Source organism: Rhinatrema bivittatum, chromosome 8 (genome assembly GCF_901001135.1).
Source record: "Rhinatrema bivittatum chromosome 8, aRhiBiv1.1, whole genome shotgun sequence".
Classification (NCBI taxonomy): domain Eukaryota; kingdom Metazoa; phylum Chordata; class Amphibia; order Gymnophiona; family Rhinatrematidae; genus Rhinatrema; species Rhinatrema bivittatum.
In genome coordinates, this window is record NC_042622.1 from 173,035,941 (window position 1) to 173,051,892 (window position 15,952).

The following is a 15,952-nucleotide window of genomic DNA, read 5'->3' on the forward strand; positions in this document are numbered from 1 at the left end:
TTTAAAAGTTACATTGGAACGCATGATAAAGTATGAACTCTCTTTTGCTGACGCAGTTTATTTTGAAGCTGTCTCTGGGAAATTTAGAGAAATGATTAAGAATGGGTTCTTTGTTAAAGTTTTTCTTGTTGCTTCTTTGGCTAGCAGTAGTTAAATATGCAGAGCTACTCCCTGTTTTAAGGAACTGGCAAGATAAGACAGCCAAGCATGTGCAGCGCTGACTGTGGGAATTACAGGATGCCGTTTGTGAAAAAAAAACAAAAAAAAAAACGGAGAAAACAAAGACTTAATATTAAAAATTTTGATTCAGTGGCAGGCGCAAGATAAGGATTATTGGAAGTTGTGGGCAAGAGAAGGGGCCACTATGCAAGATTAGGAACAAGAGCAAATATGAGTCGGCCCAAATGATAAAGTAGTGGCCCACACACACACACACACATATATATATATATATATTGCAATTATGTTCTTTGACCACTGGTGGGGGCTGGGCTCTGGCTATTACCATATGTTCTTAGTGTTTGCAATGTAATTGATACAAGGCTTCCAAGGGTTTGATCATCACTCCTGCACACCTAAAGCGCCCCCCCTGGATCCTTGCCTGCAGATCCAGGTTTACTTTATTGAATTAACCCAATGCCAAACTTACAAGTATGAAGGAAGCAATGTTTTGCAGCTTCTCAGCCTCGTCAGAACTGATTTGCCTCCAGGCGCAGGTCACCTATTCAATTTCCAGATGGACTGTGATCTTTTCATCATATTTTGAGGTGTATTGGAACAGGGATCAGGAAGAGAAGAAAAGGGCCCGTCCCTGCAACCAGGAACTTAATAATAGAGACCCGACATCCGAAAGAAGCTGCAGAAGGCCGAAGGCTTTGAGGGCATGAGCCTCAGCCAGTTAAAAGCTATAGCAGACCAAGTATGTGGAAATAGAGAAGTGGAAGAGAAAAGAGAGAAGCAAGTAGAGACATGAAGGAGAAAGTGACTGTTAGCCGCCGCTCTCGAGGACACGCGGACGGGAAGGAGCCAAGACAATGGCAGACCGCGAAGAGGAGGGGGAACAAGACCCCCCCTTTGGGAAAGAATCAGTGTGCGTACTGCAAAAATGAAGGCCATTGGAAGAGAGACTGTGAAGAATGGCAAAAGAAATACGGGAGCCCTGCAGTGAATACTAACGACAAAAATGGACCTGCACCGACACAAAGGGGCCGAGGAGGAAGAAGATCGGACAACCCCCACTGGCAGATGGCGGGGGAGGCGACAAGGAGCATACAGCCTGAAGAGACCGGGAGGGAAGAATCCCCACTGACCCTCTGGTGGAGATCCACGAGGTAACACAACAAAAATCAGGGGCCTGTTGGACTCAGAGGCCAACGATCTGTCATGACTGCACCAATCGGCCCCCCCGACGAAAGAGACTGTTTCTATAGTGGGTGCCTCAGGTCAGGTACTCACTGCCCCTCTGCAGAAAGAATGAAGTATACAAGTAGGCGGGACCATGGTATCCCTTATCGGATGGAACCTGCTGTGTAAGCCTCAGACCACATTGAGATTTCAACCAACAGGGGAAGTTAAAGCCTCCTTCGGGGACCATCCAGTGATACTCATCTGTCCCCTCCAAGAAGAATGGAGACTACATCTTCCCATAGTTGAACGAACCATCGAACATCGATATGAAAACAACACCCCCCTCAACAAAAACGAAAACAACTGATGGATAGTGTACCCCAAGTATGGTTCGAACAGAACCCGGGAGGAATAGCTATCGACGCTACCCCCATATGGATAGAGATGAAACAGAATGCACAGGTGATTAATCAACCTCAATACCCCATTCCATATATGGCCAGGCAAGGAATCCAGATACATCTGCAGAGACTGTACGACTTGGGCATTCTCCGACGAATCCGATCTGCTTGGAACACCCCTTTGTTGCCCGTAAAGAAACCTGGATCTGATGATTATCGACCAGTACAAGACCTACGGAAAGTGAATAGTCAAGTAGAAGATCTAGTAGCCCTCGTGCCAAATTCATATTCAATCTTGGCTCAAGTCTCTCCTGCATCAAAGTGGTACAGTGTCATTGATCTCAAAGATGCCTTCTTCTCCGTCCCGGTGGCGGAGGAATGTCAGAAGATTTTTGCTTTCACATGGGAAAATGCACCTACTGGAATAAAGCAGCAGTACACATGGACTCGTTTGCCTCAAGGGTTTAGGCACTCACCTACGCTGTTCGGTGAGCAACTGGCAAAAGACTTAAAGATGTATCAAGTAAAGTATGGGCCAGTCATACAATACGTGGATGACCTTCTGTTGTTTCGAGAGACGTACCTCGAAAGTGCGGTATCCACTCTTCAGCTGCTAAAGACGTTGTACTCAAAAGGGTATCGTGCAAGTAAAAAGAAAGCGCAAATCTGTGAATTGGAAGTAGAGTATTTAGGCTTCCAAATACGTGGAGGAACCTGTTGTCTGGGAGTTTCTCGCACCAGTTCTATAAGAGATCAACCTGTACCCACTTGCAAGAAAGAGCTCCGAGCGTTCCTTGGAGCTGCAGGATACTGTAGGCTGTGGATTGCTAACTATGCAGTTATTGCCCAACCCCTGTACGACAAGCTGCGGGGTAAAGAGGCAGAATCTCAACCCTTCCAATGGGAAGGAAACGAACTGGCAAGCTTACGTCAACTAAAAGAAGCCTTAATTGAACCACCTGCCTTAGGATTGCCAGATGTGATGAAACCATTCCATCTATTCGTTGACGAGAAAAAAGGCCTGGCCATAGGGGTATTGACTCAAACCTTAGGCTCATGGGAACGACCTGTTGCATATCTGTCAAAAGGAATGGACAATGTTGCAAAAGGATGGCCAGGTTGTCTTCGAAGCATTGCGGCTGCATGCTTACTAATTCCAGAAGCAGTCAAATTAACTTTTGGACAAACCTTGAACGTAACGACTCCCCACACCATTCACGGATTACTAGAGACTCATGGACCAAAATGGATGACTAATTCACGTCTCGTCAAGTATTAAGCCTTACTGTGTGAAACACCTGAAATTCAAATACAGGACAGCAAAAACTTGAACCCGGCCACTCTTATGCCAGCACCTGAACCAGTTGCCCATGACTGTGAAGAAGTCATGACTACAATACATTCCAGTAGACCAGACCTGAGGGATCAACCCTGGCAAGGAGCTTGGACTTTATTCACTGATGGGAGCAGCCAAATCATTCATGAGATACGTTCTGCTGGATATGCTGTTGTATCCGAAGATGAAATCATTGAGGCTCAACCTCTTCCCCCAGGAACGTCTGCACAAAAAGCTGAACTAATTGCCCTTACTCGAGCTCTGCAGTTGGCAGAAGGACAAACTGTAAATATCTATACAGACTCTAAATATGCCTTCCTTACAATTCAAGTGCATGGAGCATTATAGAGGGAAAACAATTGAACAATGCATCAGAAGTACGTGAATTACTAGACGCAGTTTGGCTACCTCGCAAGGTGGCTGTAATGCATTGCAAAGCACACACCAGGAAATCAAACCCTATTGTCAAGGAAATCAGAGAGCAGATGAAGCAGCAAAAAGGGGCAACTCGGGAACCCTTCCAAGCAGTATTAATTGCATCGAATCATCAGGCTTCAGGCAGTCCTGGAGCTCATCACCAACGACTGCTTTCGCTCTTAAACTCTGGGCAAAACAAAATACCAAAATTATGACTGCAGTGTACCAGAATAGATTGGTTTTAGATTACCCTCTGGCCCAGGAAGGAGGGTTTGTGGAACATTTAACCTCTCCAATTGTTGTTTACAGGTAGATGACCAAAACAAGGTTATCCAAGACATCACTGATCGCATGGTCAAGATGGCACACGTCCCTGTCCAGCAATGGAATAGTGCTTGGGACTGGACCAATGGATTCCGTGGTTCGTTTTCCATGATCGGTGGATTTAAGAGCTTGTTTGTTATCCCAGCCAGTTTAATTCTGTTTTGTTTTTTAGGACCCTGAATTATTCCTTTCTTGCTCAAACCGCCTTCGTTGGGTGATGAAGGACATTGCTGAACGCAAAACAGCCACGCAGCTTCTGTCACTGTACATGTATTCCTCTGAGCCTATAGAACCTGTTTAACCATCCTCATGTTTTATCCTGGGCCATCTTCCCATACATGACAAGTTCGGGCTACAAAGGGGGGTGGAGCCATTAGGGCCCATCCGTCTCAAACCCGTGAAGAAACCATCGGACTGTTTGGGAAATTAGGGCCCCCTGAGAACTCAAATTGCTAATTTTCCTTGTTTCTGTTTCTTTCAGCTCCACAGTTGCATTGTGATGGTGTGATACTTTTCATAAAGAATGATAAGTATCAAAGGGGGGAATGAAGGGGTCTGAACGCTTCAACCTGACAAAGGACTTCATGTACCAGAATTCCCTGCTTCATGACGGGTTTACTTACAGTCTGCAATACAGCTGTAATTAGGACATTGAGAAACTCTCTGTCAGCACATTGCACATTTTCATTTTTTTGGCTTCGCTGTTCTTATTCTCTGATAAGCTTTCACTGCTGTAACCTAGATTAGAACAATGGATGTATTATGTGATGGGCTGTATTACTGCAGACTCGCAAATTCCTTTCCAGAACTGCAAGTCCCAGCAGCCTCTCCTGCAGAACATGGGAGAAGTTTCACGAAAGTTCCAGGGTGTCTAGGGAGGGGGTCAGTAGCCCCTTCAGCCGGAATATGCTTGCTCAGCAATGCTTAGAACGCATGTGTAAAAGATAAGAACTGTAAAGTGCATAAGAGTCTGCTCCTGGAGGGGAGGGGCATGCAGTTGTACTGAGCCTTTGTCTTAGCTGCATCTTGCTGGCAATAAAAGTCTATCTTTACGGATCAGTTGTCTGGACCTCCTTACTGACTAAAAAGAGACGGTTACAAAAGGACTGCCCCTGAGGCTGCCCTCGAGTAGGGAATGATCTCTGAAAGGCAAGAGGGAACCTCGCTGGTCCTGATCTCCTATTGGAGTGAAACTGAGACCAAACCTGAAAGAATCTCTTAGCTTTGGGCTTGTCCTCGGGTAAACGGACAGGCTTATCACCGAGAGACTGAATCAGTTGCTCAAGGTCTTTGTGAGGGGAGGGATGTGGACAACCAGATGTACACCCCACGGGTGCACAGACGGGCACACAAAAGGGTGACAACCCCCGGCCTGTCCGCCTCAACTGGACGGGGTAGGGACCACAGGAAAACCTGAAGTAACCCAAAAGAAACCTCGGGAGGAAGGCTTAAAACCATAAAATCCTAAAAGAAAAGCGCAGAACTGCAGATTCTACAGCTTCTGCCATCTGCTGGAGACAGAGAAATACTGAAGAACTGCAGGTGGCACTAGGGTTTATGAGGCAGTGTCAGTTAAACTTTCTCTGTCTCCATCTGCTGGCAGGGATGCATAACCCAGGAGTCTGGACTGATCCAGGTATATACAGGGAACTTTGCCATAGCCCTGGCTACCTTAAGATCTGCCACAGGAGATTCCCACTCCCGGTTGACCAACTTCTTCACTTTCTTTGGTAAAGGAAAGGCCTTAAGCAGCTCCCATAGTCCATCCAGGTCAGGGTTCACTCCCTCACTGTCAGAATCTTCCTGTGTGACCTTAATCTCCAACTCTTCTAAAACCTGTGGAATTAGTGGCCGCAGTTCCTCCTTATGGAACATCTCACCACCCTAGGATCGTCCCCTCCATGACAGGGATGTCCTCAGCATCATGCAAGGTATTCGCTAATGTATCCACAGGATTCAACCCTCGGATCTCCCAGCAGACTTTTTGCATCTTCTGCTTTGTCCGAGGTGTCATCTTTGTCACCCAAGGGACGTCCCAGACCAAGAAGCCGAAGAATTCCCCCTGACCCCGACTGCCTAGCTGCTTTAGGCCTCTTAGTTGAGCATTGGGTCTTCTGAGGAGCAGAGTGATTAGATCCTGCTTTCTTTTTAGCTAAATAGGCTTTATGGAGGAGCAGGACAAAATCCATGGAAAAGTCCTCAGTACCACTGGACTCTTGATCCAGCACTTCTTCATCATTTTCTTCCCCCCTTCCCTTTCCCCCACAGGGCGCTGATCTATCGGAGAAAGCAGAGGGGGAGAGTTGCGTGGTTCCCTTGCAGAGGCCTGCCTTCTGCCACGTGGAGTCAAGATGGCCACTGCCTCTTCCAAACCCCCCCCCCCCCCCAGGTCTCATGCACAGGCCAGATGACTGGGTAGATCAACCACTACCAGATGACTGGGTAGATCAACCACTACCAGTGACCCCTCGGAGGTCTCTACCCCACCGGAAGCACAATTGGGGCAGAACGAGGCTGCACTGAGGCATGACCACCTCAGGTCGCAGCCCTGACAGTTTCCCGTGCTCAGAAGGAGGCACCATGATGCTGTGGTCAACTGTAAAAATAGACTCCTGCCACTAATGAATCCACAGCCAGTGCATCAAACAGCTCCAACGCTGCCCCAGTACAATGAACGAATCACATGTATCCTCACTCACCCGTGCCTCTGGCTTCCAGCTCTGCCGTCACGCTCTTCTGCTTTTTTATTTATTTTATTTTTTTTACAGCAACAGCCAACAAAAAACACAAAGGGAAAGCAAAAATTATTAATACTTTCCTGCTTCTGCATGCTGACTGCTGAGGGTGAGGAGGACCCAGAGAGAATGAGGGAACTAGGACTCCTGGCTTTCCCTCCCTCTGGAAGATGAGGGCTGAGCCAGATCAGGAATAACCTACCTCCCTGCTCTACCTGAGGGATGGCCCATAAAGGAACCTAACACCTCAAGGAGCCACTCTCTTCTAAGAAAACTTCTTTCCTCTAATTCTCTTTTTTTTTTTTAAAGTTAAAAATTCCTGACTGCAGGACTGCACCTCTACCATCTGCTGGAGACAGAGAAATATTGAGGGACTGCAGGTGGTACTCTCGATTATGTAGCAGTGCCTGAAAAGATTTTATTCTCTGCCTCTATTTGCTGGTAGGGATGTAAAACCCACTTGTCTGGAGTGATCTGGGGTATGAACAGGAACAAGACTTAATATCCTAATCCTCTCACCTCGTATCAAGACTTAATATCATAACCCCTTCTCCTCATAATCAAGACTTAATAACATAACCCCCTCACCTCATAATCAAGACTTAATATCCTACTCAATGCAGGGTGTAAAGGGAAGGAGGTATAAACCAGAGGAGCATCCAGAGCAGACAGAATATGAGGAAAGACTATTTTCAATTTTCAAAGCAATTTTCCTAGATAAACAGATATTTTACTGGATAAATTGTCCTGGTTGAAAACTGCCTTCCTCAATCAGATAAAGTAGACACAGGCTTCCATAGTGTGAAACCATTTAGATGGGCTAAAAAAAGGCACTCTGAGGGGTATGTTTAGGTCAAGGGCCTATACTGGCATGTTCAAATCTATGCACATTGTTTTGCCCTGAAAGGCTGCCACAAAACAGAGGGTACAATGTTTCTTTGGAGGTAGTCTGCTTCTTGTATGCTGGCAGTCATACTTCACTGCAGAAAGAGTATGGGATTAGGAGCACTAAGTAAATAAGTGCTGTATAAAAGCCTATGGCCATGTCTCACTGTCTCTGCCACTAAGTCATTACTTAAGTCACGGTTGGGCGATATCCTTGCTTGATTGGATGGCTTTGGGATGGAAGAAGGAGTTTGTGTATTTCATTTACAGGCTATGTGATAAGTTGATCATGCAACATATGGAAGACTGAATGACAAACTATGGGGACAGCCAATAAAAAATACATTCTTCTTCTACCTTTCTGTAAAATTTTCTGAGGTGTGTGGGTCAATGAAACACCATATTCTGTTCTTGCCATTGTCAGAGGTGAACATAAAACACTGTTCAATGATTTATTGCTCTGTAAAGAGAAATACAAAAGTTTAAATGCCACATAGATCCAACATTTTAGTGGATGCTGTATAATGAATTGCAACAGAGTAAAAAAGTCTGTTTTTTTGTTTAAAATATTATTGTAAAATAACTTACACATCAGACAGTAAAGCACTGAGATGCCTCAAGAAACATAGTATACATTGTACTGTATTGTATTAAATGTAACTTTTATCATTCATATGTAGACCACCAAATAACTCTACTTTGCTCTGAGTACTATAGTAGGAGAGTGAGTAATAAATCCTTGTAATATTGAGGTAGATCTTCAAAGCCAATTAGCTGAATAAGTTCCTACTCAAGTCAGTTAAATGGCAGTATTTGAATATCTGGCTATGTTCAGCAGCTGCCACTTAGACAGATAACTACTTATCCAGCTAACTCTGACCACACTGCAAGGCTGGTTTACAGTTCGCCGGAAATATATATCTGGCAAACTTTAACATAGCCAGGTACTTACCTAGCCACTCAATGGCTGAATATGCACCCCTGATTACTAAGGGCTGCTGTGATATTGGCATGCAACTATAGCACTCAAATGTACTCGGAGAATTCAATGTTATTCCTGAATTAGAAAGATGAGAAAGGTACTTCAAACAAAGTGGTAGAGCATGTGAAAGGATCTTCATTATAAGAGTAACACCAGGAAGAAAATCTTTTCCATTTAAAATTATATGATCATATGTACCAGGTTTTCTTACTGCTGAAATTACTTATTTCACCTCCTTTGGGAGAGGCATAGCCTGAACTATTTTGCTGTCAACATCCATGCTGTAACAGCCAGGGCATGAAGTTTGGTATGCAGCACAGAGCCTTCGAACTGAGTCAGGTTTGGAAATATCTATATTGATGCAGTTACAGCCAGCCTCTGTAGCCATGGAAACCAGATTTGGCACAGCTAGGACAGGGTCATGAGAATCATTGTTCCTATCAATACTCAAGTTAAGAAGAGACTTTGAAATAAGAGGAATGGGAGGAAAGGAATACATGAACTTCTTGGTCCATGAAACTGAGAATGCATTTGTCACCTGTGTTGGTATCTTGAAGCAATAATGGGCTAACTTCTTGTTGAAAGGAAACAAACAGGTCTATGGGAGGAGTTCTCCCTTGACAAAATAGTAACTGAACCTTACTGGGATCTAGAGACCATTCGTGAGGTTGAAGATGAAGAACGAGGGCATCTACCAATATATTGTCCTTTCCTGGAAGATAAACTGCTATAAGATGGAATTTTCTCATGACAGCCCAACTCCATATCCTGAGAGTTTCCTAAAAGATCCTATGCCTCCTTGTTTTTATTGTCGTCTGTTCAGATATGTAACCCTGTTTGCTTCAATCACAGTTCGAAAACATATGAGGCTTTGAATAAAGCATTGAGCTCCAGTAGATTGATGGAAAGTTTGGTTTCTTGAAGATACTATGTCCCTTTAGAGTAAACAGCATTGTGTTATGGTTTTGTAGGAAATTGTGAACCCCGGGCCGAGATGAGAGATGTCTCTGCCCACAGGGAGGAGCCCCGTGGGCCTCACCATCGGTGGGCGTGGTCTCAGCGACATAGGACACAGCTGTGAGAGACTTTATTAAAGAGTAAAGATAAGGCATAACCCGAGGAGCGGGAAATGCAATAAACACAGTTCTTGAGCAATAAGATATACCCAGGGTGGTACTGTAGATGAGAGGCTCTGGTAGTGGCCCGCAGCGTGGGGTACACCAGGAGGTTCCTGCAGGCTGGTGGAGATACCTCAGAAGTGCAGATCCAGTAGTGGCCCGCAGCGCGGGGTATGCCGGGGATGACTGTACTGTAGGTGACAAGGTAGATGAGGTCTTGAGATACAGTAACCAAGCAGAGGATCTTGAGTAGCTGCAGCAACACTCTGTAGCTCAGGATATGTAGAAGTGATAATGCTGAAGAACGGTAGTGGCCGGAGGCACGGGGTACACTGTGGAGACTTCAGCAAAGTTGGTAATGTAGGAAACTGAAGAAGGTACTCACACAAGAAAGTTCCAGGACAGAGACCCGAGGAGCGGGTCAGGTGAAGTCCAAGGCAGGAAGGCCCTCTGAGGAGCAGATAGCCAAGACGCGGAAAGGCCCCCGTGGAGCGGGTACCCATAGCGTCCGAATGTCACGAGGAGATACTGGAACAGGAGATCCAAGAGTAGAGTGGATTTAACAATGAGAGAACTCCTTGCTAACTCGTCTTAGCAGTGGGCCGGTCAGCTTAAGTACACCAGCGGGTTGACGTCATCGGGAGAGGACGCCCCCGAGGTTCGCGCCACGACGTATACAAAAGGAGGCCCTGTGTGCGCACGCGCGCGTGCCTAGGTGATTCCAGAAGTAAGATGGTGGTCAGCAGTGTCCACACCGTCCCGGGGATGTCGGGGAGGTCGGCGTTGGTTGGCGGAGGCTGCCATTCTTCCCATGATTGACGGTGCAGGGAAAAAAGAGGTGAGCATGAGAGGTCACAGCTGCCTTCAACCAACGGGCGCAACAGTACCACCCCTTTTTAGGGCCCCTTCCCGAGGGTTTTGGCTTCCTGGGGTGAGCCAAGTGGAATTGTCTGATCAGCTCCTTGTCAAGGATGTTACTTGCAGACTCCCAGCTATTTTCCTCTGGTCCAAATCCTTCCCAGGATATGAGGTACTCCCAGCGTCTTCCATGTTTCCGCACATCAAGGATGTCATCTACCTGGTAGGTAATGTCCTCTTCAGTGGAGAGAGGTTGCAGCTCAGGTGTCTTCTTAGAAAACTCTGATAAGATGAGGCATGACCACCTCAGGTCGCAGCCCTGACAGTTTCCCGTGCTCAGAAGGAGGCACCATGATGCTGTGGTCAACTGTAAAAATAGACTCCTGCCACTAATGAATCCACAGCCAGTGCATCAAACAGCTCCAACGCTGCCCCAGTACAATGATGAGAGATGTGGAAGGCGTTGTGGATCTTTAGAGATGATGGTAACTGCAAGCTGTGCGTGACTGGACCCAGGCGACGGAGTATAGGGAAAGGTCCTATATACCGAGGTGCAAATCGAGCTGAAGGCAGTTTGAGACGAATGAAGCGGGTACTGAGCCATACCTTGTCCCCGGGCTGTAGCTGTGGAGCTGCTCTGTGATGGGCATCATAAAACTTCTTTGCTTGTTGTCCAGCCTTTTGAAGAAGCTCTTTAGTGTGTTCCCACAGCTGATGCAGCTCCTGTGGTGAAGCTTGGGCGGCCAGAGAGGATACTGATAAAGGCATCGGTAATGGAGGTAAAGGCTGGCGTCCATAGACAAGTTGAAAGAGCGATGATCCTGTGGAAGCTGAAGGATGGGAATTCAGCGCAAACTCTGCCCAAGGGAGTAGTTCGGACCAGTCGCTTTGTCTGGAATTGATGTAGGCCCGGAGAAACTGCTTTAATGTGTGGTTCATCCTTTCGGTTTGTCCGTTGGCTTGCGGATGATAACCTGATGTCAGATCTAGAGATATATCGAACTTCTTTCAGAGAGATCTCCAGAATTTGGCTGTGAATTGTACCCCTCGGTCAGAGAGGCTGTGTGTAGGCATGCCATGTAAACGGAAGACATGATGGATGAATAGTTTTGCCAATTCAGGAGCCGCAAAATGAGCCATTTTGGAAAACCGGTCAACAGTGACCCAGATGGTGGTGTTACCAGTAGACACAGGTAGGTCAACGATAAAGTCCATGGATATGTGTATCCACGGTTCGCTAGGAGCGGGCAAAGGTTGGAAAAGTCCCCAGGGATGACCGGCAGGAGGTTTTTGCCTTGCACAGGTAGAACATGATTCCACATTGGCCCATACATCCTCTTTCATGGAAGGCCACCAGTAGTATCTTTGCAAGGTGGTCAGAGTTCTGGACGGACCAGGGTGACCTGTGGGGAGTGAATCATGGGCCTATCTGAGGATTTTCTTCCTGAGTGCCTGGGGTACCACAGTTTTTCCGGCTGGAACCGTGTGTGTGGCTGAAAGGAGTATCCTAGTAGGGTCAATGATATGACGCGGAGTGTCCGGTGTATCTTCTGGTGTAAATGAACGGAAAGAGCATCTGCACGGGTGTTCTTGTCTGCTGGGCGATACTTCAAAAGGAAGTCGAATCTGTTGAAAAACTATGACCAGTGGGCTTGACTGTGGTTCAAGCGTTGGGCATGATTTTGTAGCAGTTACTGAGACATGGTTGAAAAAAACCGATAATGTAATTGTCAATCAAATAGGTAATACAGACTATGACAAATTTTCAATTCCAAGAGTCAATAGAAGAGGAGGAGGTTTAATGTTAATCGTTAAAAAAAACATTAAAAATGAAATTGTTACCTAAGCACCTAATAGATCAATATGAAATAGCATTATCTGATTCTCCAAATCTTCAGATCTGTCTGCTATACTGCCCACCTGGCATCCTCGACTATAATGTATCCCCTCTGATTGAATTTTTTGTTAGTAATTTAAATCCAAACAAGCCATCAATAATTCTTGGAGATTTTAACATACATATGGACAAGACACCATGGTCAACCACATGCCAAATATTACATGACACCCTTGCAGCATTAGGCTATGACCTGATAACAAACCAGGCGTCACATAAAGCTGGCCATTCGCTGGACCTGATATTCACTAACTCCTCTTTAGTAAATAAAGCCAATACCGACTATGCCCCAGTTCCCTGGTCCGATCATTTTTTTGATAAAAGCACATATATTATTCAATGTCCTGTATCTTTAACTGTGTATTTTTTAATAATTATTTTATTATTTTAATTGTTTTTATTAGTTTATTATGAAAACTTTGTATTTCTTTTCATTTAATTTTGAAAACGCAATTATTTTTAAATGAATATTTCTTAACTAATATAAACCGATGTGATATGTCCTCATGAAACATTGGTATATAAAAATAAATAAATAATAAAACAAACAATCAATCCAAAGTTGAGAATATATACTTTGATTTTCGTTCACCGTTCAATATAGAAGAATTACAATCACAGCTTGAAACCCAGTTAACTCGCATTGATCTTACCAATATTACTGAAGCTACACAATCATGGAACAAGATAAATGTGGACATAGACAAAATAAATCCCCAAAAAACTAAACGTGTTAGCAATAAGAGGATTTCAAACCCTTGGTATACTCTTCTGCTAAAAGAGACCAAACAAAAATTGAAAAAAAAGGAAAAAAGATTGGAGAAAAAATAAATGCCCTAGAACACTAACAAATTATTGGATCCATTTGGCATATTATAAAAAATTGATTGACAAAACAAAGAAAGAATTTTATGGTAACAAAATTTGAAGATTTGGACATAATCCTAAGATGCTGTTTCATATTGTTAATAAGTTAATCGATGTACCCAGTCAAGCCAACAACGCAATAAATATTAATCTTAGTCTAGAGCTAGCTGACTTTTTCCAAAATAAAATAGATAATATTTCTGAGAAATTAAGCAATGTAACACCACAAGAAATTGTAATGAAAACCAAAGCAAACATATCTTGGTCGAACTTTGACAATACTTCAACTTTCGAAGTAACAAAATTACTATCCAGCTTAAATCCAGCTCATCATCCTTCTGACGCTATTCTTATTTTGATTCTCAAACAAATACCTCAAATAATCGTCCCAATAATAACAGAAATCATTAATCTATCATTACAAGAAGGGTGCTTACCAGATCTACTAAAACAAGCAATAGTGAGACCCATTCTAAAGAAAAAGAATCTTGATGACACTGTACTAAACAACTATAGACCCATCTCCAATTTGTCATTCTAATTGAGAAAGCTGTATTACGACAATTAAATGATTACCTCGAACAAAATGACATTTTGTTTCCAACACAATTCGGCTTTAGAAAAAATCTAAATACGGAAATAAGCAAGTTTGCTTACCGAAAACGGTGTTTCTGTAGATAGCAGGATGAATTAGCCATGATGTCTGGGAAGCGTTGCGACCCGAAGTAGGCGGAGTCTCCTCAGCTAGTAACAGAGCTTTGACTCTGTGCGGCTGCACGGTGGTGTTCCTGCGCGGTTCCCTCTTCTCAGTTTCTTTGTAACCAAGCGAGAGGTAAGGTATGTTAGTGTGTCCTGTAGGTGATTGTCTAGGGAGGAGGGAAGGAATGCATGTCTAATTCATCCTGCTATTTACGGAAAAGCAAAATTGCTTACCTTGTAATAGGTGTTATCCCAGGACAGCAGGATGTAGTCCTCACATATGGGTGACATCATTGATGGAGCCCTATTGCAGAAAACTTTCTGTGAGGCCACTGAGCATGCCCAGCATGCCATGATATTCTCTGCCACAGGGGTCTCTCTTCAGTCTCGTATGTAGCAATAAGCTTTAGCAAAAAATAAAATAATAAAATGTATCGGACCCAATTCCGCGGAGTGGTGGGTGGTTTTCGTGAGGACTACATCCTGCTGTCCTGGGATAACTCCTATTACAAGGTAAGCAATTTTGCTTTATCCCAGGACAAGCAGGTTGCTAGTCCTCACATATGGGTGATTAGCAAGCTAGAGGCTGAGTCATTTTGTAGTGAAGCAACAGTGAAGTATTGTTGGTGAAAATGAGGCGCCGAAGATCACAGCAGATGGGATGTAGAAGGAGTTGGGATTAAACTGGAAACAAGTTCTTTAAGACAGATTGTCTGTAGGCTGAATTTTGTCGTCCCTGCTTGTCCAAACAGTAATGAGCTGCAAAGGTGTGAAGTGAACTCCATGTTGCTGCTTTACATATGTCAAGAATTAGCACTGAACGATAGTGTGCTACTGAGGTTGACATTGCTCTTACTGAATGCGCTTTAACTCGCCCTTGGAAAGGAAGGCCTGCTTTTTCATAGCAAAACTGTATGCAATCTGCTAACCAGTTGGATAGAGTATGTTTACCCACTGCTTTACCCGGTTTATTTGGATCATAAGATACAAAGAGTTGAGTGGATTTCCTGTGGACTGCAGTGCGGTCTAAGTAAAATGCTAGCACACGTTTACAGTCCAAGGTATGTAAGGCTCGTTCTTCTTGGTGTGAATGAGGCCTTGGAAAGAATGTGGTTAAACTATGGATTGGTTCAAGTGGAATTCCGTAACTACTTTGGGAAGGAATTTTGGATGTGTATGGAGAACCACTCTGTCATGTAGGAATTTTGTATAGGGTGAGTTCGTGACAAGTACTTGTAATTCACTAACTCTTCTAGCTGATGTAATGGCTATGAGGAAGATAGTCTTCCATGTGAGAAATTTAACATCACAGGAATTCATGGGTTTGAAAGGAGAACCCATGAGTCTTGTTAAGACCAGATTCAGGTCCCATTCTGTGACTGGTGGCCAAACTGGTGGTTTAAATTGAGTCAAACCTCTCATAAACCTGCTGGCAAGAGGTTGTATGGATATTGGTGCATCTCCCATCTTGTAATGGTAAGCTGAGATTGCACTTAAATGTACTCGTACAGATGAAGTCTGGAGACCAGAATCTGAAAGATGGCATAAGTAGTCTAGTAGAGAAGTTGTGGAACAGGAGAAAGGATCAATATTCTTTTGTATGCACCACAAGGCAAACTTTTTCCATTTCGAAGAATAGTTCTTTCGTGTTGAAGGTTTACGTGAAGCTATAAGCACTTGAGAGACATTGGCTGAAAGATTGAGTGGTTGTAAAATCAAGCTTTCAACATCCATGCCGTCAGGGATAGGGATTGAAGGTTGGGATGGCGCAACCGACCCTCATCCTGAGTTATGAGAGTGGGAGCTACACCCAGGCGAATTGGATCCCTGATCGAGAGGTCTAGAAATGTGGGAAACAATACCTGTCGAGGCCAATACGGGGCTATGAGTATCATGGACCCCCCTGTCCTGTTGTAGCGTCACCAAAGTTTTGGTTATTAGCAGTATCGGAGGATACGCGTACAGAAGGCCTGAGTTCCAAGGGCGAGCAAAGGCGTCCTTGGCTAGTTGGTGATTCTTTCTGTATAAAGTGCAGAATGTGTCCACTTTTTGATTCAGGTGTGATGCAAAGAGGTCTATTGTTGGT

The 15,952-nt window shown here is 44.4% G+C and overlaps 1 protein-coding gene across 6 annotated transcripts in view; it reads right to left on the minus strand.

Annotated features, from left to right (window-relative positions):
* The window catches only part of TEX14 (testis expressed 14, intercellular bridge forming factor), a 608,800-nt gene that overhangs the window by 114,677 nt on the left and 478,171 nt on the right, over positions 1 to 15,952 (minus strand). For all 6 annotated transcript variants that reach the window (XR_003858113.1, XR_003858112.1, XR_003858111.1 and 3 more), the window contains exon 25: positions 7,803 to 7,905. Coding sequence is in view for 3 of the 6 variants with exons in the window: in XM_029611460.1 (XP_029467320.1) it covers positions 7,803 to 7,905 (103 nt within the window). In the remaining 3 variants the exon portion in view is untranslated. The remainder of the gene's footprint in view (positions 1 to 7,802; positions 7,906 to 15,952) is intronic.